The 27,709-nt window shown below is 40.0% G+C and overlaps 1 protein-coding gene across 1 annotated transcript in view; it reads right to left on the bottom strand.

Moving 5' to 3' along the window:
• The window catches only part of tmem8b (transmembrane protein 8B), a 171,442-nt gene that overhangs the window by 112,890 nt on the left and 30,843 nt on the right, over positions 1 to 27,709 (bottom strand). The window contains exon 2 of the mRNA XM_056270084.1: positions 2,679 to 2,868. Within this exon, the coding sequence (XP_056126059.1) occupies positions 2,679 to 2,868 (190 nt within the window). The remainder of the gene's footprint in view (positions 1 to 2,678; positions 2,869 to 27,709) is intronic.

Here is a 27,709-nt window from a genome sequence, read left to right as displayed (position 1 = left end):
GTACTAAAATGGCCCCCACAGTCACCAGATCTCAACCCAATAGAGCATCTTTGGGATGTGGTGGAACGGGAGCTTCGTGCCCTGGATGTGCATCCCACAAATCTCCATCAACTGCAAGATGCTATCCTATCAATATGGGCCAACATTTCTATAGAATGCTTTCAGCACCTTGTTGAATCAATGCCACGTAGAATTAAGGCAGTTCTGAAGGCGAAAGGGGGTCAAACACAGTATTAGTATGGTGTTCCTAATAATCCTTTAGGTGAGTGTATATCCATCTATCAATCTTTATTTCTATTCATCTTTCTTTACATCCATCCATCTACCCATCTGTCTCTATATCTTTATCTACATCCATCATCTCTATATTTATATCTATATCCATATCTATATAAAATGCTAGGTTAAAAACAACCATTTCTGGGTTATTTGGCAACCCAGTGCTGGGTAAATATTGGACAGAACACATTCTGGGTTATTTTGACCCAGCTTGTGGGTTTTACACATTATCATGAGATCATGATCATAAGATGTACTCTATCTATATCACTATTTTACAAGATGGATCACAATTCTGTCAAAAGCATGATTTTTTTTTTTTTTTTTTTTTTTAAACACGGGTAGGCCATTTTTAGTACTTGATAGGCCCTGAAGACACATATTTCATTATCACTCAAACTGGAACATGGGCGTACTTACTGTAATTATGAAAGGCAATATGTTCCCCTGGAGTTATGACTGAAATTATTAGTTTAAAATATGTCCTTCCCAAAGTTAACACAGAGATCACTGTTTATACCGCAACTTTCTTATGTAGCTTTCCCTCGAGGCAACCAGAGAGGTTTTTTCACAATGTTATATGCCCTTGGAGACATGAGTTGGTTCTTCTATATATGCAGTCTGAAAGAAATCTGCAATCAAAGAAATAAAGGGGCCAAAGAGCATACATGGAGGAAGTGCTTTTAAAACATCATAATAACCTGAGCTTAATGCTACAGTTAATGTTACTTTTATTGTCAATTTTAAGGTCAAAGAAGTAGCAGCGGCAAAGAAATAAAACATACACTAATGTTCTAATTTTAATGGATGCTGAATGCATAAATAGCAAACATCTGTGATGTGGCTATCTGTCAGAAGAAACCAGTACTGGAAGATTGACTCAAGGACAGTCTATCATCCTCTTTATTATGTCACACATTAAAGCAGCCAAGAGTTCCTTCCTCACCACTTATGATGTACATTCAGTGACAGGCAATAACAAGGTCAGTGTTTTGATGGAACTTTAATGACAGCCAGTGTACTGGGATTTGAAGACCTGAGTATTCAGTGAATAATATTCTCCATTTTTTATTACCCCAGGGCCAAGACTAACTTTAACAACAGCTCTTGTGTTATAGCACACCGTGTGCTGGCTATGAAAGTGCACTGGGATCATTCAAGGATGACTTGAAAGAATTGGACAGAGAAAAATAAAGGCTAAAAGTACACCTTATGAAGTAACAGAGTTCAATTGAGGAAAATGTAAAAGAGTGAGTGTTTCAAACTTAATTTCTGGCTTAATCTGTGTCTAGGAAGTGTGGAAATGGGGCAATAGTTTTTTGAAACATTGAAAATGTGGCAGGGTTTCAATGGATATTCCGGTTTCAACACAAGATCATTCGACAGTATAACGTTCATTTTGTCCACCATTTTCTTTGACAAATCTGGGCTACAGTGAGGCATTTAAAATGGAAGCAAATGTAGCGAGTCAGTAGGCATTAAAATACTCACTTTTTCGATAATATAGCCACAAGACAAAGGATTTTAGTGTGAAAATCACTTACTAACCTTTTCTGTGTAAAGTTATATCTAATTATCTAATATATCAACAAACTTTGTTGCCTGATAACATAGACCCTAAAAGCCTTAAAATAACAGTAAAAACGACAAAAACATCTTTATAAACAATACAAAGTGTTAAAATAACTAACTTAAGTGCAATAATAAAATTACACAACTTCACCGTCAAAAACATTTTCACGGTAATCAACATTGTGCCACAAATGCTGTGGACTGAACTTAACTTGTCCTGAACCCGGAATATTCTTTTTCAAATTAGTTTGAATTATTTTTATCCCATACCCTCATCAAAGCAAAAATGGCCATTTTTTTGTTTTATAACCTTGGACTGAGAACCAATGTCTTTATGACTTATAAAAGTATAGGGCCATCCTAATTTTAGAGGCCATTTAATACAGATTAAAACTCTTAAAGCAATTCTACTGAATGTGACCTTGTGAAAATTAGTAAAAATGTGAAGATTTGGATTTTAAATCGTATCTGTCACTTGGTATTTTATGCTTATGGATCTCCAGTGTGTAGTTAGGATGTGAAATCTGCCGGCACCACACTTGATAAATGCCCCTTTTTTTTTTTTAAATGGAGAGCACAGAAAATGATCAGGATCTGTGAAATGATTCTTGGAGTTGGATTAAAAGCTATTTTATCAGGGCAAACAGAGAATACTCTTCAGCGTGAGCATCAGAAAGGTCATTATAATCATGCATGTGACATTTGGCTTTTACATATTCCTTTCTCTCATTTGAAATGCTGATTGGACATATCTGACCTCATCACACTGTTGTCCTTGTCTGCCCCCACCCCTAAATGAATGTAACCTGGAAGTTTAGCCAACTCACACTGTCACGTTGCGGTCTGGGCAGCTGTCTCCGAAGGTGCCCCCTTGCTCCTTGAAGGTGATGAGGTTCCAAACAGCCACCACAGTGTCTTCAGGCACGTTGAAGTGGAACAGCTCCACGCTGGCAAAAGAGCGGTAGGCATTGAGCTTGCGAGGCGTCCGGGTGAAATAGTCAGTTACAAACAGGCAATCTAGGGAATGGAACAAGGAGAGAGTTATTTAGATGAAAGATGACAATCGGCTGGATGAGGGAGAAGTTGGGTGGGAAGAGGGTTGGAGGAATCAGTCTTAATGCGGTTTGGTTGACCTTCCTTCTAAAAGCCCCACCAGTGATTTAATCACACTTGCCGTGGGTCATGCGTGCTTTGGCTTTGATTCAAAAACCGAGACTCTATGCAAAATTAATTTCGTTGCAATCCTTCAATACAAGGCCAGGGAGGAAGCAGCAAAATGACATTTGCAATCTGCCTTAATGAGCCGTGGCTTCCTATGGCTCCATCATCAGAGAGCCTAATAGGTTTGTAGATCTCTCTCAAATACTGATAAAAATAGCTACTTTCAAGTATGTGTAGGTTGGAACTCTTTCCATGTCAGGTGGTATGACCAATGTAAAACTAGGAAAATGCTATTTTATCCTAAACTTAATTTTATTTTTATTTAAAAAATGTGTGTATGAACTTGCTAGGTCCAGTAATTACCATATACCCAGTCATTATTAATGTCGTCAGGTGGCACAACTGATTTTCATCAGGTGGTGCAACCATGTAAATTATTGATTTAAACCAACAAATATTAGTTTAAAAGCTTAACCAGAGCGTGGGCGCTCTGAAGCGTTTTGTTTTTTTAAATAGTTCAAAGTTAATATCATAATTAATGTTATTAACTTGACAAACTTTACATCATTAAAAAGATATAAGACTCAAGTTTCAGTATTTGACCACTATTGTATTCTGAGAAACTTATAGTGACAGTTATGTCTTAATTTGTGTCAGGAGTTATGAAATTAAAAAATGAGTCGTTACCTTTAAAATGAATTATGAGCGTCAGCTGCTCTCATTCAGAAAAAAACTCCCGTGCGATCGTCATGACAGCGCTTGACAAAACAACGTCCCTCAGGGCTTTTAGCTCAAACATGTGCAGATTTGGAGAAATATTGATAGATTCTCATAGGTTTACATCAGATTTCTATAGACAGGAATAATGTTTACTGAATTTATACCCAAATGCGTCGATGTAATCATTATGAGCGCTGTATACTCTGATGTACTGTGTTTTCAATTCATACTGACAGTCTGAGGGCGCTGTGTATTCAGTAAAGTCCATATATGGAACACACGAAGAAGTGCATAACCATGTGACATTCAGGAAGTCCTGCCACAAAAACAAAGCTTCCAGAGATCGCTGTAAAGTGCAGATAAAGATGTTTTGAAGACAATAAACATGATTGCAATGATATTTGAGTTACCTGTGTTCTTCAAGCCATGCCAGGTATTTCATAATAATCAGTGGTGGGCCGTCAGGGCCAGCAAGGTCTTCTCTGCTGGCCTAAACACTATCAGAATCACTGACTTGCACTTTAATATATTTTTTGTATGAATGAGTATTAAATTATTTCCAATAGTCCATTCTCTTAAATAGCTTTTCTCTTGGTTGCGCTGCTTCCAGTGTATATTTATTTAAGCGCTTTTATCCAATCATATTTCAGCCATCATGTGTTGCCAGGGTCAAATAAATCTGCCTTCAGAATCGACAGTGCGGGCGCCTGTAACTTAAAATGAATGGCAATGAAACTGTTGCTTTAACCAATCAGATAATCAGTCAGATTTAATCAGCCAATCAGATTTCGAGTTGACTGCACCGGGGGCGATATTTTTTTTCACAGGATGGTAGGGGAAGACTCATGAATATTCATTAGGGAACTCATCCCTGATTGGTCTTAACCCCAGTGACGGGTAGGTTTAGGGGCGGGGTTAGGGGTAAGTCATCAGACCCCCAGTGACGGGTAGGTTTAGGGGCGGGGTTAGGGGTAGGTCATCAGACCAATCAGGGATGAGTTCCCTAATGAATATTCATGAGTCTTCCCCTACCATCCTGTGAAAAAAAATATCGCGCACCGGGGCCATCTAGCATGCGTACAATGACGTCGGCATTCTCACGTCCTTTGATTGGATGGTCAGACCGTGTACTACTATTACTGGTAGTCAGAGCTAGCTAACCACATCTGTAACGAACTAAACTAAAATATATTCCTGTAGATTTAATAGTTTTTCAACCCACAAATGAATGTTTCTTTCATTCCTCGACCACCAGCAGGTTCAAACCTACCGGAAAAAATCCCTTATTCAGCTTTAATACGCAGAGTCACGGAACTTTATCGATCTGTCCGGGGTAAGAACAGAACTGACTGTAAATGCCAGGACTGATTTTAAAGGCAAAAGTCCCGCTGATCTCATTGATATCGTTCAAAAATCTGCGTGAGTGCTTGTGTCAGCTGTAACGTTACACATCGTCATGTTTTGAGGTGTTTTCCCTGTTTAACTTACTGCTTCTGTCGAGCAGACACTCTCAGCACTAAAGCGAATTAAAACTTATGCCAGAAATACGACGGGACAGATTCGACTTTCAGCACATTAGCCTCGATGGCGATAGAAAAGGTTCCCTTATCGAGTCGGTCTCTCGACATTACGTATGGGGAAATCCATTTTCCACATGAAGTCTGATAGAATAACTCTTTTGCTTGCAAATAGCCAATGGCAGTCCCGCCATCACCTGATTGGCTGACACTGCTCAATATAGGTGACGGCGGGCGCCAAAAACCTCAGAATCTTTTTTCTTCACTCGAGTCTGTTTCACCGTTTGATTTACGCATTCAGAGCGGAGTAAAATTAGGAGTTTTTATCCCCTCTCGCGTTCCGGTGGATTATACTATGACTCTTTGTCGCACGTGTGGTGGACCCATCGAATTCCCGGATGCACACAAACTTTGTGTGCTGTGCCTGGGTCGGGACCACGCTGAGGCGGCACTTGAGGGATCGGGATGTCCCGCCTGTGAGGAGCTTCCCATCAAGATCCTTCGTGCAAGGCTGGCCGTTACACGTAACGACGACCTTGTGTCTCCTGCCTCTCCCCAGTCTGCCGCCGTCGAGCCGCGGACCGGAAGACAGCAGAGATTTCCATCCGCGGGTTCTGTTGAGGCGCTGACGTCGGCCCAAGGCCCACGCCATCCTCACGTGGCAGAGCCCGTGACTTACTCTGAGGCCTCTTACCGCCCTCCTCAGGAAGCGCGGGAAATGGTCTCGTTTGGATACGATGATGATGACGCCACGTCCACCAATGCCTCCGGATTGGTGGCATTGTCCGAATCTCCATCTGAAGGCGCCCCCGCCTCCTTGGATGCGGAACTTATGGCCATTCTCTCAGAGGCGGTGGCAGATATGGAGCTGGAGTGGACGGCGCCCAAGGAGCTGCCGTCGAAAAGATGGATGGACGGTTCCTTCCTCGGCGCGGGCCGTCAAGCTGAAGCCCCGCGGAGACCCGCCCCCTTTTTCTCTGAGGTCCACGAGGAGCTCACCAGATCATGGCGCTCCCCTTACTCAGCCCGAGCCCATGCACAAGGTACCCAGCTGCTGACTACAGTGGAAGGGGCTGAGAAGTTAGGGTACGCTCGGTTGCCTCACGTCGAGGATGCCATCGCGGCTCATCTGGCGTCTTCTCCTGGCTGGAAGACCGCCCAACTGCCTTCCAGACCATGTCGCGCTACTGCCCACATGGCTGAGAAGGCTTACACTTCTGCTGGACATGCAGCATCTGCCCTCCATACGATGGCAATTCTGCAGGTTTTCCAGACGCGACTCCTAGGGTCCCTGGATGAGGGAAGCCCGGACCCTGAGTTGCTCAGGAAACTGTGCACGGCGGCAGATCTCGCTCTGGCGGCGTCTAAGAAGGTCGCTCAGGGAATCGGCCGCAATATGTTCGTCGGACCCGCTGCAAAGAGGGCGTGTTCCCGCCCAGAGTTCGACGAGAATGTGTTGATTTTGAAACCGCTGTGTTCTGTTTCAATAAACAAAGTGCATTACATGTCTCAGCAAAAGAGCTTTCTTCCTCTCAACACTATTACCCGCGCCATAAGCGAAACCTCTCCCCCGGGAGACGTTTCGCAGAGCGGAAGCTCGGGGAAACCCGAGAAGGTGGCTATTTATGTCCCCGTGCAAAGAGCCGCGGAGGAGCCATCTGCCCTCCATGTAGCGGCCAATGCTTCCCCGGTGGCTGGCGCTCAGCCCCCGCTGCAGCATTCATTTAAGCCCCCCCTATCGAGTCACCTGGGTGCGTGGTCGACGCTACCGACAGCATCACTGTGGGTGTTAAACACGATAAAACGCGGCTATACGCTCCAATTCGCTCGCAGACCCCCCCGCTTCGGCGGTGTGATTTTGACAGAGGTGTCAGAACAGAGCGCCCCGTTACTTCGGGAAGAAATCTCCTCTCTCCTGGCCAAACAAGCAGTAGAGACAGTTCCCGAAGAGCGGAAAAACTTTCTACAGCCGTTATTTTCTTGTACCAAAGAAGGACGGAGGTATACGCCCTATTTTGGATCTGAGATTACTGAACAAAGCGCTCGCGAAACGCGCGTTCAAAATGTTAACAGTGAAGCAGATCCTCGCACACATTCAGCCCGACGATTACTTCCTTGCAGTGGATCTAAAGGATGCATACTTCCATATTCAGATAGCCCCGCATCACAGGCGCTTCCTTCGGTTTGCATTCGAGGGTGTGGCATACCAGTTCAAAGTGTTGCCGTTCGGGCTGGCCCTGGCACCCCGCGTATTTACAATGTGCATGAATGCAGCGCTTGTTCCCCTGAAGCTCAGTTCAGAATGCGCATTCCACTATCTCGACGACTGGTTAGTCATCGCGCGCTCGAAGAGTGTCCTTGTGGAACACAGACACAGACTCCTCGCCCACCTGACGGATTTGGGACTGTCTGTGAACATGCAGAAGAGCGCGCTTCAACCGTGCCAGTCCATCACATTCCTCGGTATGGTGCTGGACTCACGCACTATGATCGCGAAGCTATCAGAGGCGAGAATCCAGTCGATTCAGAGTGCGTTAGCCCTATTCGTTCAAGGCAGAGCCATCCCCTTAAAAACGTTTCAGAGGCTACTCGGTCTAATGGCAGCTGCAGTCTCCGTCAGCAGACTGGGCTTATTACACATGAGACCGCTTCAGCACTGGTTACAGGGACGCGTACAGCCGCGGGCATGGAGAGCGGGAACGGAACGCCTTGTTATAACGCGTTTATGCCTGGAGACTCTAGCACCGTGGTTCGGCACGACCATGTTCGAGCAGGGAGCTGCTTTGGGCAGAGTGGTCAGACGCGTAGTGGTCACTACGGATGCGTCGCTGTCAGGCTGGGGAGCCCTCTGCGATGGCAGACCGGCATTCGGTACGTGGACAGGAGATCGGACGCGCTGGCATATAAACTGCTTGGAGATGGAAGCGGTTCATCTAGCGCTGCGTGGTTTCCTCCCATTTGTGAAAGACCGTCATGTTCTCATCAGAACGGACAACACGGCGGTGGTGGCGTACATAAATCGCCAGGGAGGTTTACGTTCGCGATCCCTGCAGGGGCTAGCGAGGCGGCTGTTATTATGGACGGACAAAGTACTACTGTCGATTCGAGCAGTGTATGTGCCGGGCAGTTTGAATTGCGGCGCGGACATGCTGTCCAGGGATGGCATTGTGCACGGAGAGTGGAGGCTTCATCCGCAGACGGTAAACATGATCTGGAATCTGTTTGGCAAAGCGGAGATCGATCTCTTTGCATCTCAGGAGAACGCCCACTGCCCGCTGTTCTTTGCATTGACGACGGCCCCTCTAAAGACGCACTGTCGAGCCGCTGGCCGAAGGGGCGGAAGTATGCTTTTCCTCCAATCAAGTTAATGCCGCTGGTGCTGCAAAAGATCAGGGAGGAGAGATGTGCGTTGGTTCTGGTAGCGCCAAAATGGCCCAACCAGTCGTGGTTCCCGGAGCTAGTGAGCATGGCGCTTTTTCCCCCGTGGCGGATACTGCCGAGAAGAGACCTTCTATCTCAGGCGAGGGGGACCGTATGGCACCCCAACCCGGAGCTGTGGGACCTGCACGTGTGGCAGATCAGCACGGTGTACAGCAAAGTGTGGCACGTGTGGCAGATCAGCACGGTGTACAGCAAAGTGGAGGGTGTTTGCTAACTGGTGTGTTGACAAAAAGGAGGACCCCAGGAATTGTGATATCTCCATTATTTTGACCTTCCTACAGGAACGTCTGGATGCTGGCAGTTCGCCATCTACACTGAAAGTTTACGTGGCCGCTATTGCTGCTTGTCGTAATGTAGATATCCATTCAGTGGGGAAACACCCTTTGATAACGGGTTTCCTCCGGGGAGCGAGGCGGCTTTTCCCCCCCCGCCTTCGTCAGATGCCGGTTTGGGACCTGTCGTTAGTGCTTAGTGCGCTGTCTGACCCGCCTTTCGAACCAGCTGAGTCTAGTGACATCAAAGTTCTCTCATTCAAGACGGCGCTTTTGCTCGCGCTAGCCTGCGGTAAGCGGGTGGGGGACTTGCAGGCTCTGTCAGTGAACAGTGCATGTATGCAGTTTGGACCGGAAGATTGCATGGTCAGACTTTTACCCAAGCGCGGATACTCGCCTAAAGTGCTCTCAACTCCATTCAGAGCCCAGGTGGTTACAATTCCAGCATTTTGCCCCGATGAGGTCAGTATTTCAGAGTCTCAGAAGGACGCTTTGTGCCCCGTGCGTGCCCTGCGTGCTCATGTGAACAGAACTAGCCATTTTCGAACATCAGAGCAGCTCTTCGTCTGCTACGCGGGTGCCAAGAAAGGCGGCGCGCTGTCGAAACAGAGGCTATCACACTGGATAGTGGAGGCTGTGCGACTGGCTTATACTTCTCGGGGAGCCGTTTGCCCTATAGGGGTGCACGCCCACTCCACTAGGAGTTTGGCGTCATCATGGGCGTGGGCGAAAGGCATGTCTATCCAGGACATTTGTTTCGCGGCAGGCTGGTCGTCTCGTAATACGTTTGCGAGATTCTATAACTTGAATATTCCTTCATTCACACCACATGTACTGTCAGTACAGGGAGAGAAAGCTGAGCTGTCATTGGACTAGGCTAGACATGCCCCTAATGGCGCACACTCTAGCCGCGGTTTCGACTAAGCGTGAGTTATTAGCAATATAAAGCTATCTGTTCTCTATATTGTGTCCTTATTATTATGCCCGCATTCATAAGCCTGCAGTGTATTCCTAAGCACCAATCACCTTGTTGCAATTCCCCATTCATTCAGTTCAGCGTTGCTTAACTGTGTGGGAGGGGCCACGTTGGTGCGGATGCCGACTTGGCTCTGTGCCAAGAGGTGTTTTCAACCAGGTCCGGTGGCGGTTTCCTGAGATGTATAGGGATTAGCGCTTGTGCTATCCTCAGCTCATTCTAGCTGGGCGGGGTTTTTCCCACACGGCGGGGGTTTTATTGTTCCCCATACGTAATGTCGAGAGACCGACTCGATAAGGGAACGTCTCTGGTTACTCACGTAACCGTAGTTCCCTGAGAGGAGGGAACGAGACATTACGTAACCTGCCGTGTGGGAAGGGCTTACAGTTCCTTACTCTCGTTCAGCTAAGATTCTGAGGTTTTTGGCGCCCGCCGTCACCTATATTGAGCAGTGTCAGCCAATCAGGTGATGGCGGGACTGCCATTGGCTATTTGCAAGCAAAAGAGTTATTCTATCAGACTTCATGATTCGAGGAAAATGGATTTCCCCATACGTAATGTCTCGTTCCCTCCTCTCAGGGAACTACGGTTACGTGAGTAACCAGAGACGTTGTTGGGACTGAAACGCACAGACAACCTGTACAACCAAGTAATTTAAGTCTTTTTGAGGAAAGAAATTAGGATGGATTTGTAAAAAAAAAAAAAAAAAATCAGTATTTTTGGAGAGTATAATGCATTTTTTGCCCCCGTTTTTGTCCGTGGTGAATATGATTTTCATCCTAATTTTTCTTGTAAATTTATGATCGAAGCAACTTCTTTTTTCAAACATATATTTCAATACTATTGTAACCATTTAAGGATAAGAAAAGGGAGGATCCGTTTCTGAATTTATAAACGGAACGCAAGAACCATTGTACACTAACACAAAAGCCGAACTCACTCGCTCATTTCTCTCTACCCGTACTCACTGCAATTAACCCTATAACTGCCGGTGCAAAATAAAAACAGGAATTCACAACAATTATAGAGAGTATGTGCGTGCGCTGCTACACTATTAAAAGTTATTAATTCAGGTTGGACATCACTGAAGGCCTAGGTGTGAAATGCACGGCCCGCCACTGATAATAATAGATTATATTTATAATGTAATGCTAATCGATATAGATTTCATCATCGTGCAGAACACTATAAATAATACATTTTCTGTCAGATTTTTTTTTATCTGAAGCCACATCAGATCACAGAAGATTATTTAAAACACTCGACTTGCGTTATAAAGTAAGTTTGGAGAACAGACATGGTTTTAATCTCATAAATGGTCGTGTATTGATGGTGTGCTAAGCTAACATGCTAGCTTGCCCAGGTGCACCTGCTATACCAGCAGTTATTGTTTTATGATTTTTTTCTAAATAGGAATGCTTACTGAAATGTTTCAGTGCATTTGATGCCAGTTTCAAATATTTAGTGAGAACTTTGATAAAAGAAATTAGGGTTTGAAACCCTATGAATAGCCTGTGAATAGCCAGTCGTTAGTAGCTATAATGCAGACAAAAGAAATGCATATTTAGAGCCATAACTAGTCTGGAGAGGTGTAAATGCGTGCAGGGGAGACTGAGACTGAATGTTGCTCGTTTTGCACCACAAAACAATAGCTAGACAATAGACTGAATAGATGACTAAACATCAGTTTGCATTGAAGATACTAAATCAGTCTAATCAAAATAAAGTAATTTGACATGATCTTGAAAAACATTTAACTAAATACAGAGTTTTAGACTTATCATTTTCAGATTTTAAATATAAAATGGTCACACATATGGCTTTAGCTGCAGTGCATTTCTAGATTGCTCCAGGGCCAACTTCAATTTTATTTTCATGAAGATGTTTCATAAAAATACATTTCTAATAACTTTACAAAACTTTGAAGCTATTTAAAAAAAAAAAATTCATTATGACAATAATTAATTCTACATTTACAATAAACTACCAGGTGTAAGCTTTCAAATGAGATCATACTTGTGCTTTTAGTGCAAAGGGTTCATGAACTGTATCTGTTTCAGTTTGGGAATGCCATTTCTGGGGATTTTTCAAAAGTGGGCTTGCAGCTTAACAGGTGAACAAATGGCTGATGTCTAGATTGTGAATAGTTATTGTGTTGAATGCATTTACTGGTATACTTGTATGCTTATTTTTTATTATATTTCTTTAAAAGTAAAATCAGATGCTAAAGATACTAAATACCAATGCAAAAATGATAAATTATAAACACAAAATAATAATCTGTTAGGCACTGTAGACACTCTAACGGTTACATTGCTAAGATTTAACTTGTAAATATAGGAATATATATATATATATATATATATATATATATATGTATATATATATATACACACACATTTTTATTAACATGAATTTTTAGCATTACATTCATTTGAATATTTCTAAAAAATACCCTTTTTACCACTAATGCTACCACCCTAATCAAGATTTGTTCATTTAAAACCCCATATAAATTAAATTAAAAAATAAAACTATAATAAATTTGATTCTGAGTAGCTTTAGGTATGTTTAAATTATGAGTAGCATTTTAAAGTAGCTTCCCCACCACCACCGTCATACACATTCAGAATAATTATGTAGGGAATTAAAAATAAATGTGGTAGTCACTCTCAATACTTTGTTCAGATTCAGTCGGGCAACATAGACAGCACAACCTAAAGCTCCTTGACTGAGGAGATCTGAAACGCACACCCTCAAAGCTCAGGAGCAGCACTGCAGTGTAAATATCTCTGGAGATTTGAGCTTGTGTGTGTCATACAGAGAAAATGAGAAGAAATGCATAAGACAGGCAAGCTAGATGAGTGAAGACAAATGACAGCACCTGTATGTCAGTTCTAGCCGTCTGTTTAATCTCTTTCCCGTCGAACCCTTTGCTTCTGTTATTAACAGACATAACAAATCAACCGCCTTGACACTTTTATTAAGCTGATGGACTCTCAGAGGTATGACGCCAATATGGCCTCTTCATCTGTTAGCTCAGACAGCAGAGCACATCCCACTGATGGGCTTCACGCGCAATCACTTACAGTGCGAATAAAATTACTGAGTGAAATATAGCGGATGGACCCACACCATTTGGTACCGTATGAACTGCAACAATGTCCATCCTGGGCTAAAATTGAACATTTATAACAACTGCCTCACTAGCATCTAAGGTGCAAACTTATTCAATGACTGTACAATAAATAAATAAAAACTATTATAAAATTAAAATTATACAGAAATTTTTAACTGTAAGTTCAAAATGCATTCACAAGAGAGATTTACTTTCTCAAACAAGCATTTCTGTCAGATAGAAACCCTACCGGTGGTCCAGTCAGAAGTGGACAGGCTGATTACCCCTGATGTCAATCAAAAGCAGAGGCAATGCCATGAGGTTTGACTGTTACATGGGCTGATGAATTGCAGGTGTGTCAAAATATACATCCTCTTGTCTTGACAAACCAAGCCAAGGATATCCAGCAGGATACTAGGGTTCAGAAAGTACACCTGTACACTGAGGGGTGAATTCAATGAACATGTCAAGTTTAACCACCCACAAACAGCTTAAACAGGTGAAATCTATGCCGCATTGGGCTATGGCTTAAGTATTTATCTTCAACCAGTGTTATCTATTCAACACAAACATTGTGTGGATAAAATGGACAATTCTTATTTTTTATGGAATATTGCAGTATACTACAAATGATTTATCCATGAACATCATTATTATTTTTTTAATCCAAAGGCCTCAAAATATTTAATAAAAATAACTTCCCTCCCTCTTGCAGCGACATCTCTTCTCTTCTCTGAAGATGTCTTTATACTGGCATGAAGGTGGGATCAACCTGTCACTCACAGCTATAGCCAACCACAATGATCCAACAATCCAATCAGTTCCCCATGGACAAAATCACTTGGGGAACGTTCAAGTTCAAAACGGTGCGCAACGTTTTGCTACGGTTTCCGGGTTGAACGTCATGTTTCCTGGAAACGGCGTGCACCGGTGTGCAACGGGGTTTGAGATGCGTTTTCTCTTGTTTGGTGGGTGTGTCAGAACTGCAGTCCAATCAGCAGCAACATGTATATAAAGCACGTGAACTCGCACAATGGGTTCAAGGAAAGTAATTTACAAATGTGTTCGATGCAGCTCGGTATATACGCAACAACTGAGGATATTAGAAGACATGTTTGTCGTAAGTTTTATTGTAAAAATATACGATATCAACATAATGATGTAGTTGTTTATATTTTTAGCTTCATTGCAAGTGTATGACATTTGGTATAATAAGCAATGGTAATTAAGTGCTTTTTCTAAAAATGAGAAAGAAAATACAGGGTATTAAAACAGTATGAACTACAAATAAAGTCAGTATGTGAGGCTAAATAGATGTGTTTTAGTCTGAATTAGGTAAGATGTGTGCTTCCATTTCAGTTTCCACAAATCCCTTCACTCGATTGGGATGTTCTCTTGTGTTCTGGGCATATTTTGTAGTATTAAACACATATTTATACCGACCTTACCAGGCTCCGAAAATTCTTCACAAAGAACACAAAGAATGGCCTTCTCAGCTGCCATAGTTGCAACTCTTGCGTCATCAGAACAGTGTGTTCAACGCATCACCGTTTCTGTTTAAAAAACGTTGTGCAACGTTTTGTCGGGGCTGAACGCAGCCCTGGATACACATCACAATAGGGAAGAAATAACTACCACCACTTCCTGGCTATTTGCCTGTTGAAATGTACACTGCATTACTAAGCCTCACGGTAAAAAACAAAAAACACCCAAACAATAAACACTCTCACATCATTCCAAACCTGTATGACTTTCTTTCTTCTGGGAAGAAAAAAGAATGGAAGTCAATATAATGGAAGTCAATGATAACCAAAAACATTCTTCTAAATATCTTCTGTTATGTGCCACAGAGGATAGAGCTGACGGTTAGTAAATTATGTCATAATTTTCATTTTTTAAACCAATGCAGACAAAATAAACAACGCTATCAGCAGGCGTTATTAATTTTTAGTGAATTTCCCCTCAGTATGCAGTAAAAACTGCCCTCCCATAAGGGGAACAATATTTATCCATTGCAAAATGTATCAGTGTATGATTCAGCCTGAGACTAGCATTGCTATTGCATCAGTTTTAAAGAGGGGTCATCATCATTTGAAACTTAACATTGTTTTGTGTTTTCATTCATAAAATTTCACGGAATGCACGTTTATATCAACAGAAACACATTAAGCTTGTAATGCATTAGGAGCAGGGGTGGTAAAAGTACTCAAAAGTTATACTCGAGTAAAAGTATATATACCTAAATAAAAAATTACTTCAGTAAAAGTAGAAAGTCCTCCATTCAAACATCACTTGAGTAAAAGTACAAAAGTATCTGATTTAAAACGTACTTAAGTACCGAAAGTAAAAAGTAAATATTCAAATTAACTGTAAATATAAATAATTAAGCAGATCAATTGTTTTGGGAGTGATATGCAATGTTTTATTTGAACAAATGATAAGATAAGATACTGCAATTAAGAATTTGTTAGCTAGCTGTTTACACGGGTTTCAATATGAAATCACTTGGCTAATAATAGTAACATTAAAGCACTAAAGAACTTTTCCTCTGCAGTCCCCCTACAGGTTGGAAGCGGCATTGTCCGTTACCGCTGTCGTAAATAATTTAGCCTACCACAGCCTACTGTCGCACGCATGCTCGCTGTTTATCCAGCACCGGCTTTAGAGTGAATGATGTCCAATTGTAACGCTTGCCGTAAAGCAAGTCAAATTTGTAGTTTTCTTATGTCTCATTCGAACTACAGAAACGCGACCCGATCTGGCAAACTTATATAGGCTAGTGTGGTTCTAGGACCACAAAGCGAAGGCAGAAGTGCCTTTCAGCCTGTTACGACTTGATGAACCGCTGAAACGATTTTGGAAACATTATTTTAAGGTAAAAAATCTTCTTTAGTGTTGCTTTAACGTCAACTCAACTCACTTCAATATGTTTTCTCAGTTTTGAGGGTGAAGTTTTGAATGCTGAAATTTAATTCACCCGTGGCAGGCAAAGAAGACATTTCAGCCGATATTAATCTCCCTTGACTTCAGTGAATTCGAACATATCATTGATATATGGCCATGGGTGATCCCTGTCGGAAATCTTGGGATCATTGCTGGCAGCGAGAGCTGCACCTTCACCGGTTTCTGCGGTCAATGGCGAACTGACTGCTATGTGAGCGTATACTGGCAAAGAGCTTGCGCGTTCTTTTTTTCAAAAGAAAAATAAGTTTTTCATTGGTTTGGAAAGCCAGTGTAATAAATACTTGGAGCAGGCATGGGGAAATGTATCAGAGTAAAAAGTAAACTTTGTCTTTAAAATTGTAGTGGAGTAAAAGGGAAAGTAGATGCAAATAAAACATACTCAAGTAAAGTACAGATCCCCGAAAAAAATACTTAAGTAAAGTAACGAAGTATATTTACTTCATTACTTACCACCACTGATTAGGAGTGGCTAGCATGTGGATGAAAACATGTCCTATTCTAGTTCTAAGTAATTCTGTCCTTCCAGAGTGCATCTCGCTCTTGCTGTTCTCACAGAGCACAAATCCTGCTTTAACATCCGTTATTACTGGCGTCTCACTGTTTCTAATCAGTATTAACTATGAGGAATCCTTGAAGTACAACAGTTAAAAATGGGCACTAATTAAAAGGAAACAATAAAAAAGCATGTGTTTTTGGAGAACGGAGAGACTATCGCATGTCTCTGTGTGTCTTTTATATTTTTGCCACTGCACAGGCCACAAAAGATAATTCACAATGGACCAGACGAGTAATAAATCACAAACCCTTTTATTACATTTCATGTCAATATTCCCCACACAACAAAGTTTACTGCCGCTCAATACAGGTTCCCGTCTTTCAATCTAAGCTTCAGATTGAGGAGCATTAAAATTAATATCGCTTTTTTCTTGCAGTCACGTTACCTCTCCTGCAGTGATGGGAATCAATAATTAATGATGTCTCTCTCTCTCACATATGTAGAGACCCATATTCCCCACTGTCATTGTTTCTACACACAAGGCGCAGAGATATTGAGGTCAGATTGCTTTTACGTCATGTCTCCTTCAACACAACACAGCCACACATTCATGAAAAACATTCTGTAGTCTGGAGAGTTTGCTTTGTCTAAAAAATGAAGGCCTTTCAGCAAAGATCTATACCTTTGTGTCAGAACCTATAGATATGTATACGTACATACCACTTTAGACATGGTTCCAATGGAGCGCCATACATAAGCTGTCCACCATATTGAACAAAGCTGGTCCGTGAACACTCGAAATCAAGTTGACTGCGCATAAGTTAATTACGTGTGTGAATATCTATATTCTTTAACAGCTGATTTTAACAGGATTTATAGTTTATTATTTATGTTAGATAATTCTCCATATGGTTAATAAAGAATATTTGTTAAAGCTCTTATAGATATTACTGATCATCAGAAAACCCTACCATAGATATTCAACAAAACATTTACTTTAAAAAAATATATCTTTACAAGTGAATATAATGTGATGTCACTGAGAATAATTTGTTTAATTTTCAATGATTTTTTTTTTTTTTTGCATTTTTAATAATTATTATTCATTATTATAATGTTACTATATTTATATTAAAATATAAATCAATGTTATTAATGAAACTAAACTCAATCTAAATTTACAATCTTGAAAAAAAAAAACAGTTTCATGGTCATTCTCAGTCACACCTGGTCTCCCCTTCGCAAAACTGAAGGGTATAAGCAATTTGCCACACCGTTCTGAAAACTCCCCGCACATATGCCTACTACAACCATTAGTGTTTCTCCCAGAAGCCTCACTACATGAGTGGAGGTGATCTCTGCAGACATGAGGGAGGATTTGTGCTATCAGGCTAGTATGGAGGGAGCGTGTCCTTGCAGCAGGGGAGTTTTACAGAAAGCTTGTGGAGTTCTCAAAAAAATCCTCAAATGCCTTCTTAGGACAAGAACACTGGGAACGAATCCAGAAGATACCGAGCTGTTAGCAGGCACACACATTCACACACAGACAGGCTTCTATATATGTGCATCTACGTCATTCTTCTCCCCAAGGTTATACAGTTTTGGTGCGTTAATTTCCTCCATCTCTTGAGTAGCATATCAAGGCAGAAGCTGTTCCGTCAGTTTTCATCATGCTGGAATGCTGTGATGAAGAGATGACTTGTGACATGTGCATCATAAAATTACCATCGGATCGTATCTCCAGAGGGAAAGTGATCCAACCCCTGAATCCGCAGTACTGCCTATGTTGCTTTTAGCAAGAGCACAGAGACTAGATGGGGAGAAAGTGTTTTAGACGATGTGCATGTGTAATGGAGGAACAAAAGTGGAAAAGCATACAGATACGGACCGAGAAATATGCCTTATTTATGCAAAGAGAAGTATGTGAAGATGTTAAGTACAATTGACACATGCCCCTTTTTTAGCTACAGCCACATATACTGTAGACTAGAGTGACTGAAGTCAGAGCTATTTTACAGCAGAGTGGATGGATACACTATTGTGGTGAACAGGGAAAAACCTTAATTTGCAATTCTGTTCTCAATTTGTTTTAATTCGCAGCCAAACCTTACAATATTGTAATTTTTTATGTACTATTTTACGATATTGTAAAGAACCATGACATCATGATTTCCTATCTACCTTAAAAGCAAAAAAAAACATTTTATTTTATGAGGCTGCTGTTTACAACCCAGAATCCAGAAAATTTTGTAAAATGCAATAAAATCAAGAATCTGTGATTTGTTCATTCTCTTTCAACTTTATTTAAATGACAAAGTACAAAGAAAAGATTTCCAATGTTTTCACTGAACAACCTAATTGCATTTTGTAAATATAAACACATTTAGATTTTGATGTCAGCAGCACACTCCAGAAAAAGCTGGGACAGAGGCAAAATAAAAGTGTTAAACTGTTTTGAAACAGTCCACAATTAGCAGGTGCATTGGTAGGCATAATAATTGAAGGTATTGTGATTGAGTGTAAAAGGAGCATTTCTGTATTTGCAAGCAATGGTGGGTCATGGCTCATCACTTTTTACCAAATATCATGAGAGAATTGTCAAACAATTCAAAAATCACATTTCTAATGCAAGATTGCAAAGAATTTAGCCCTTTCTCCATCTACCATACACTGTAAAAAAAGATTCAGGGAATCCAGAGAAATCTCAGTATGTAGGGCAAGGCTTCTTGAATGTGTGTGACCTTTCAGCCCTAAGATGGCATTGCATGAGAAACCATCATGCTACTTTGTTAAATTCAGCCATATTGACTCAGGAGTACTTTGGAAAACCTTTGTCACTTAACACAGTCTGCCGCTGCATCAGTGCTGCGGTCAGATGAGTCCACGTTTAGCTTGTTTTTTGGGAAAAACCGACATTGAGTTCTCAGCGACATTATCAGCGACAGGTACAAAAGCAAACATCTGTCATGATATAGAGGTGCATCAGTGCAAAAGGCATGAGTGACTCGCATATGTGTGAAGGTGCCATTGATGGGGACACGTTTATTGGGATTACAGAGACATTTAAATGGCATCAAGATCTTGATCTTCCCAAGAACATCTTTCATGGAAAGCAAGACAATGCCAGGCCTCATTCTACATGTGCTACATGTGGTTTTGTAGACACTCTACACCGTAGAAGGGATGTGCTTGACTGTCCTGCCTGCAGTCCAGATCTGTCTCTTATTGAAAATGTATGGCCTATCAAGAAAAGGAGAATCAGACAACGACGACCATGGACTGTTGAGCAAGCTGTCTTTTATCAGGGGAGATTGGGCAAAAAAATCCACTTGCAAAACTGCAAATAGTAGTTGTCTCAACTTTTTTGGAGTGTGTTGCAGCCATCATAATATTTTTTTTCTTTTTTTTTTCTTTTTTACAAAATACAATTTTGTGCAGTGAAAACATTCTTGATTTTATTGCATTTTACAAAATGTCCCAATGTTTCTGGATTTGTAAATCAGAAACGGTTTATCAAAATATTGAATATTTACCATAGTGCACTGTGTACAGGAATTGCCTTACAATAACCAACTCAACATGCAGCTCATGAAGATAAATGAAGAAGACCTCAATGATTCTAGATAAAAATATAGAAACTTTTGACTGAAGCCACAAACACACTGCAGCTCCCTTTGCAGTTCAAGCATGTTGCCAAAAAATAACACCAGCCCTAACCACCAGCAAAACTGCTCTTTTTGCTTCAGGCTTTAGGCAATCAGAGTTATAAATTGCATCAAACAAATATGCACATTTGTGGGTAGCAAGCTGGCATCCTTCAAGCAATGTCTGCATCTCCCAGACTAAGCTCTCAAGGCAGGTTGACCTGGTAGAAGCTCTTCTCAGAGTTCGATTTACGTTCTCTCCGTTCATCTCCCACATCCGTGCCCAAATCCACGGATTACAACCTTCAAAGAGATGCTCACAGAGACACTCCAAGCAAATCCTGGTGTAATCTGCTCTGGCAACATCATTACCTAGGACGATAGTATTTCAGCACACATATTAGCACCCACATACATCATGATGACACATTGTTGCTATTTTAGCCTGTGGTTGGACATAAAGGAAATATTTCAAGACACTGATCAAAAGAAAATGGCCACAGGCCATCAATGTGAGAGATCAATTTTAAGTGCCAGTTCTTGACCAGGCAGAAACAGTGAAAAAAAATTCACACACTTGCTCTGCTCCAAAGCTGCCAACAGAGGCTGTATTTTAAGACGTCACATCAGAACTCACAATGTTTTATCCAATTTCTAAAGCAGCATGTATCCTTTGTGCAGAATGCTACCCCAGAATTCACTGTTAGAAGATCAGTAAAAACTATCCAATATGGCAGATGAAAAGAAAGAAATGTTGATTACAAATATACTTACAATTCATTCGATATTGGAAAGTATCTATAAAAAAATACAATGGAAATTTTGGGCTTAATATAAATATTTATATTTTGAAGCCGGTAAATCAATATATTGTCCAATATTAGATGATATCTACATTTTGAGACTGATCACAAGAAATAATATGCGCTTCAATTGGAACCAAGCATCAGATACAGTGGAAAACAAATTTTAAATGTATTAAAAAGAATCTTGCAGGTTCTGAGTAAACATACATTAGGGGTGGGAATCTTTTGGTAAAAATCTCACTGAATTAATTGTAAACCCTGACATTTTTTTTTTAATCAACCCAATTTTATACAACAAACGCCATTTAAGCAGACTGCAATCATTACACACATGACTCTGGCTTCTGTAATAAAGCAAGGCAGGCCTAAAACAAATAGGAAAACTACAGTATTGACTACATAAATAAAATTCCTTGATACAAAAAGAAAAACCTTTGCAAATATAAAACTAGTAAATAAAATGAAAATATTAGTGCTATCACATCGATTAATGGTGATTAATCGCATCTAACATAAAGGTTTGTGTGTGTGTGTGTGTGTGTGTGTGTGTGTGTGTGTGTGTGTGTGTGTGTGTGTGTGTGTGTGTGTGTGTGTGTGTGTGTGTGTGTGTGTGTGTGTGTGTGTGTGTGTGTGTAACCAACTTTCCCCAGTCAAAAGAAAAAGCCAGCTGGGATATAAAGGGTGTTTCTCTCAGGGAAAAATTACTACAATTGTCATGTGTCAGACTGAGGTCACCTACATGATCAATGTCATGATTTGACATCTGCTAAAAAAGGTAGCAGATGTCAAATAGGAGGCTATCATGTTGAAGACCGGCATGTACTTTCAAAAGTGCACAGACTCTCGTTAAAGGCCAAATGAGAGAATGTGCCAGAGAGAGCACAAGGTGAGAGAGAGCAATGAAAGCCATCCCATAAGCATCAGTCACATTGCCCTTGGTGAACCCTGATCATGCAGTCCTGATACTTTGCAGCACCTCGACAGCAATTTTCGACTTGCTATATAACCTCCTTGTTAAAGTCAATGGAAAGTGCTTTTTTTTTTTATAAAATCTTGGGAATTGCCAGTGCAGCCCAGGGTTTCAGTAATGTGCCGCCCCGAGACTGACAACTCATTCTACCTGCATAAAAAACACAGTATGTCTGTGCACACCATCGCTGTCAGCTCCATAATTAATGGCAGCGAGCAGAGTGCAGTTCTTTTCTCCTTCCACGCATGTGTTTCTGGGTCTCTATCCCTGATAAAAGCGCAGACTGCTGCCTTGGAGCTCTTTACCACGGCTCTGTCACTTGCCCTTTACATTCAGCCTGACATAACAACATTCAGCCGAGGTTTCACATACAGCGATGACTGATCCAGACTGACATGAAAGGATGTGTTTCCAGCCCAGAGCTTGAATACTGGAGCGTCGTCAAGATGGTTGAAAGTCATGAGGCATTGCATGCAGCGTTTGCAAGATAATGCAATGCGCATCACAAGTTTTAATTGAGTTTCATACAGCATTATTTTTGTCAACTGTTAGGCAGGAAAAGTTGTTAGAAATACATTTTGCACAAAGAAAAAAAAAAGCATTAAGACGATATCCTTCAGAAATCATTCTAATATGCTGATTTGCTCCTCAAGAAACTTTTCTTATTAATATTGAAAACAGTTTGTGGAAACCATGATACATTTTATTAGGCTTCTTTGATGAATAGAAAGGTTAAAAAAACAGCATTTATTTGAAATAGAAATCTTTGTCTTTAAATGTCTTTACTTTCACTTTTGATTAATTAAATACATCCCTGCTAAATGTTTTTGTTTTGTTTTAATTATACCGACTTTCGAATGGTACTTAAACACAAACTATTAGAAAATCAGGACTTTTAAAAATAACTGTTGCTATGATCAACAGAAACAACAATTTAGTGAAAGTCATTGTGAAACTACATTCACAACCCATTTCACCTCTGTATAATGTGACAAGGATATCCAAATTAAACCGTGTATTCAGAGGAAAATAAATGTAATTTAGCAAGTTCATTTTGAATGGTTCATTTTCATCATTTTGATGAAAGATTGCAAATGTTTTCGTCTTCAGAATAACAAGCCCTGATGAATTATGCACAGCAGCAAGTACTAAGCAAATAGGGTGAATTTTGATTTCATGTTGACATTAAGGACTACTATAAGAAGCATTACACAAAAGATTCTGCTAACAAACACACAGTTCAGCAGCCGTACAATATGTACCGACAAAATACTTAAATCCTTCACTCAACAGGGTCTAATTTCTCTGCATTTGACCCCTGTTGTATTTCTATCAATCACCAGCCTCAGCTGTCACCGGTCAGTGGAGCACAGAAGTGGATAAATGCAATCAGGGCTAATGAGTCTCATATCGCTCATCTATGCAGTGCTGTGGAGTGGATCAGCAGTGGCTGTAAACACCAGGCTTGGCTCGAGCAAGGGCAAACAAACAGGCCTGCCAAACTCTCTCTGTCTCCGTCTTTGTCTCGGCATCTGTCTCTCTCTCTCTTAATACTTATCTTAGCACTCATCAAGCTAAGGTCTCAGAAAGGAAAAACAAATCTATCAACATACAATGGAGAAAAAAATGAACACTGCTAATAAGGTGTGTGATGAGGAAAAGAATACAGTATGCGTTCACCCTGAAAAGACATGCTGTTCTTTATTATGTCAATTTGACACATTTTAGGGCCCCTTGAGAAGGAACATATCAGGGACGTAAACAAGACTTATTTGGGGCAATTTAAAGTTTAAGGTTTTAAAAGCAAATTTAAGACTTTAAAAGACATTTTTGAAGACATGCACCAAAAAGATAATACAGTATGTCCCTACAGAACAAACCCAAACAATCTCAAAACAAATCATGTGACAGCATTTAAACAGGCTGCATCATCATACAATTGCAAAACAGCAAATCAATTTCAATGCATTTATTGAATAAAAGATGTCTTATGTACTAATATATCAATACATATGAAGTGTAGGTTGATCGATATTATCATACCAGCAAAATCCAATTTCCAATGTGATTAATTAAAGTCAATAAAACAATTTATACATAAAATAAAATTTTACTTTTCAATCTATTTAATATGCAACTGAATACATTATATGCTTCCACATGCCAAAATAATGTAATGTAACACACAGAACGTGTTTTTGCTGTTAAAAACATGAGACGCAGGTCAGTGGAACGAAAAAAAACACACACAAGGTTTAGAGAGGCATTTAAAAAAAAGTTGAACTGTTTTAACTTGAGCGCCACATTTTTAGAACAGTGTGTCAAGCACGAGGCGTTGTTAAAGACACGAGCGCAAAACGCACAAACATATCCTTCTAGCGCATGTTTATAAAGAAAAACAATGGAAAAGCTGTGCAGTGGAATAACGTGTTCTGTGTGAACGGTCCGAAATAAATTAATAAAATATAAATAAAATAAAATAAATTAAATGTGATTAATTTAGTTTATTAATTGGCATGAAATGTACTTAATTAAAACACATTTTGATATAATTTAAACAAAACCGAGAGCCTATAAAAAACACACACACATACACAAATCTTTATAAAATACACACCATGACTTTGCTCAAGATTAGATGTGTAAAGTCTAATACCGTCCCCTGAGACTGGTTTGCCTGTAAACTTTTATCACAAGGTCGTCCTCTTAAAACAAAAGAGACTCCTAATTACATTTCTATGCTATCTGAATTGATTAATCACCTAAAATTAGCTTCCTAGCAACTGGGTGAAGGGTGATATAACTAACCGCTGTTAACAACTCTTCAGCCATTATTTCCTTAATGTATCCATGACTCCTCTGGCTTAATATGCGCAGTGGTTTCATTGATCCAAACTGAACAATGTGTGCTATAAGAAAAGAAAAAAACAGAATAGATACATTTGAGAGATTAGAATGAATTTAAGCAGTATGATCATCCATTTCACATCCTTGCAGAGACCCATGAATTGAAAAAATAATAATAATTCTGGAGAGGAAAAAAAAAAAACAAGCTCGTAATTACTGTTCATTTCATGGTCACAGCAAATCTCAGAGATAATGTCATGTGTGAATAGCAGCCTATTTAATTGTTAATTATTATGCATTCTTTTAAGGTTAAGGCAAATGAAAAGAGGCCAAGGATAGTTATCAAGGCCCTGAATTGAAGACTGCACATGGTTGGTCAAAAGACAAACGTCTTTTCTTTTTTCTTGCATTTGCCTCGCTCTGTCTCTCACTCTCTCTCTCTCTCTCTCTCTCTCCAGTGTGTTTCCACAGCCTGTCCTCGATAAACCCCGACACTTGCCTGAGCAAATGTGACATACCCAGCTTCACACACTAACCTTGAAAAGGCAACTGGTCCCTGTAACTTGGGATTACCATAACCTCTCTGTGCAGAACCCCATGGGACGAGTGAATACAATAGGGACGGAGCCTAACCATTGCAGTTTGTTTGTGTCTTACAGGGTGGCAGAAGGGGGTCAGCAGGATACGAAGATCTTCTAGAAGGTAAAAATGGCACAATTCCAAAGGGCATGCTCCACATGTCAAAATGACAAATGTCACATGTTGAATAAGGGAGCAACCCTGGTTGGCTAACACTCTTGCACGACACTTACACGCACACAACTTTCAGTCTTAAAGGGCATGACAGGTCTAATAGAGGAGAACTGTCGCGTACTCTGAAAGGAACAACACATCATGCATTGTATTTCTGTTGAAAGAGTTCAACTTTTTTGTTTAAATCAGACTGGTATGTATTACAATACTGTTTAAAAGTTTGGGATCATAAAGATATTTTTAAAGAAATTAATCTTTTTATTTAGCAAGGACGCATTAAATTGATCAAAAGTGACAGCAAAGACGTTTATGTTACAATAGATTTATATTTCAAATAAATGCTGTTCTTTTGAATTTTATATTCATCAAAGAATCCTTAAAAAAGTGCATCATGGTTTCCACAAAAACGTTAAGCAGCACAACTGTTTTCAACACTGATAATAATAAGAAATGTTTCTTGAGCAGCAAATCAGCATATTAGAATGAATATGATAGTCAGAAACAGTTTTGAACAGTAGTGTACTTCAAAAAATACCATGATATTGTCATGGCAGCATGTATCATATTAAGGTACACTGTAAAAATTACAGTATTACTGGCAGCTGCTTGCCAGTAACTTACAGTAGTTTTAAATTGATGTTATTTACTGGCAACAGTTTGTTCAAAGTTAAATGAACATTAAACATTAACAAGTCTTTATCTTTACAGAATAAAACTAAAATAATAGCCTCATGCAAAGGATTCTGGGAACCAAAATCTGAAGACAAAAAAAACAGAAAAAGGTTGATGAGAATTTCTAGTTCCCAGAATGCTTTGCATTAGATTGTTATTTTATAATTTTATTCTGTAAAGACAAATACTTGTTAATGTTTAATGTTCATTTAACTTTGAACAAACTGTTGCCAGTAAATATACATCAATTTAAATTTATAGTAAGTTACTGGCAAACAGCTGCATAACTACAGCAATTTTTTTACAGTGTACTTTTAATCAGTTGTTCATTCATGCCATAAAATTACACTTTCAAATAATTTATTCCAACAATTATTTTTCATGAGTTGCATTTTACATTTTGTGATATGTGAGCCTCTATTAGTCATTTTTTGGTCTCGATGTCATAAAACTGATGATGCTACAGCACAATAAAAATACCTGCTCTGTATATTCCTGTCTTCACACTGAACATAGAGCAGAGCAACAACATTTAAAAACACCTTTACATTACAGCTACGTGCAAACGACTATAAGCGCAGTAACATTTGCTTGTCTGGTAGTAAATGGATCATTACTAATGTGCTACTTATTAGCTCACCCCAAAAATAGTGCAACGCTCACTCAGAGCGTATAATTATGGCGCAGCAGTGTTATAGGATAGATTGATATTTGTGGAGGCAGCTAATGTTTAGCCTTCTGACTGAGCACCCATCTGCTAAACCTAAATTAATATGGCCTCAATGTACAAGTGCAAATCTTTCATTTTAACAGCTTTTTGTGGGGGTTTTTTTTACCCCCTCCTGTTTTTGACATTTTAAGAAAGCAATAATGTATTTCATTCTGTAGAAACAATTGCATGTTGTAAGTTTGCACTCAATTTTTGTTATTTGGCTTTAGATAATACTTTATACTGTACAGTATGTACTTCTGATAAAAGCAGTTTTATTTGTTAATTACAACCCATGTAAATGTAAAATGAAAAGTTCACATTTCAACTGCAGAAATCAAGTCTCAAGTCCGACATAAAAAACAGGATACAGTCTTCAGAACTGACCTGCATCCAAAGTCAATGCAGCTTTTAAAATGTAATGCATCAATGAAACGGCACTCAGACTTGGAGTGGCCATTCAGAGCATCTGAATCTGCAGAGGAACTGAAATCACGTACCATGTACCATTCACACAATTGATTAAAAGAAAACCAAGCAAATACCTTAGTCTGGTAAATGTGGGCACATGTATCTGAGTTTATGCTGGTTTGCTACGTGTTGAATGGTTATCTGCATGCCTTAAGCTAAAATGACATAATCATTAATCACAATTGTGCCACTGACTTATCCAGCCATAACCATTCGCAAACAGCGTACTTCCAGGTCGCAAAACATATGCACTATTGTATTACGTTTGAAATGCCAATAAGGCTTTGTGTAAATGAGAATCTAATGAGTGATCCTATATGA

Source organism: Rhinichthys klamathensis, unplaced genomic scaffold (assembly GCF_029890125.1).
Source record: "Rhinichthys klamathensis goyatoka isolate OS25496 unplaced genomic scaffold, OSU_Roscu_1.1 h1tg000296l_1, whole genome shotgun sequence".
Taxonomy (NCBI): Eukaryota; Metazoa; Chordata; class Actinopteri; order Cypriniformes; family Leuciscidae; genus Rhinichthys; species Rhinichthys klamathensis.
Note: the sequence above shows the minus strand (reverse complement) of the source record. Positions and strands in the feature narration are given on the sequence as shown.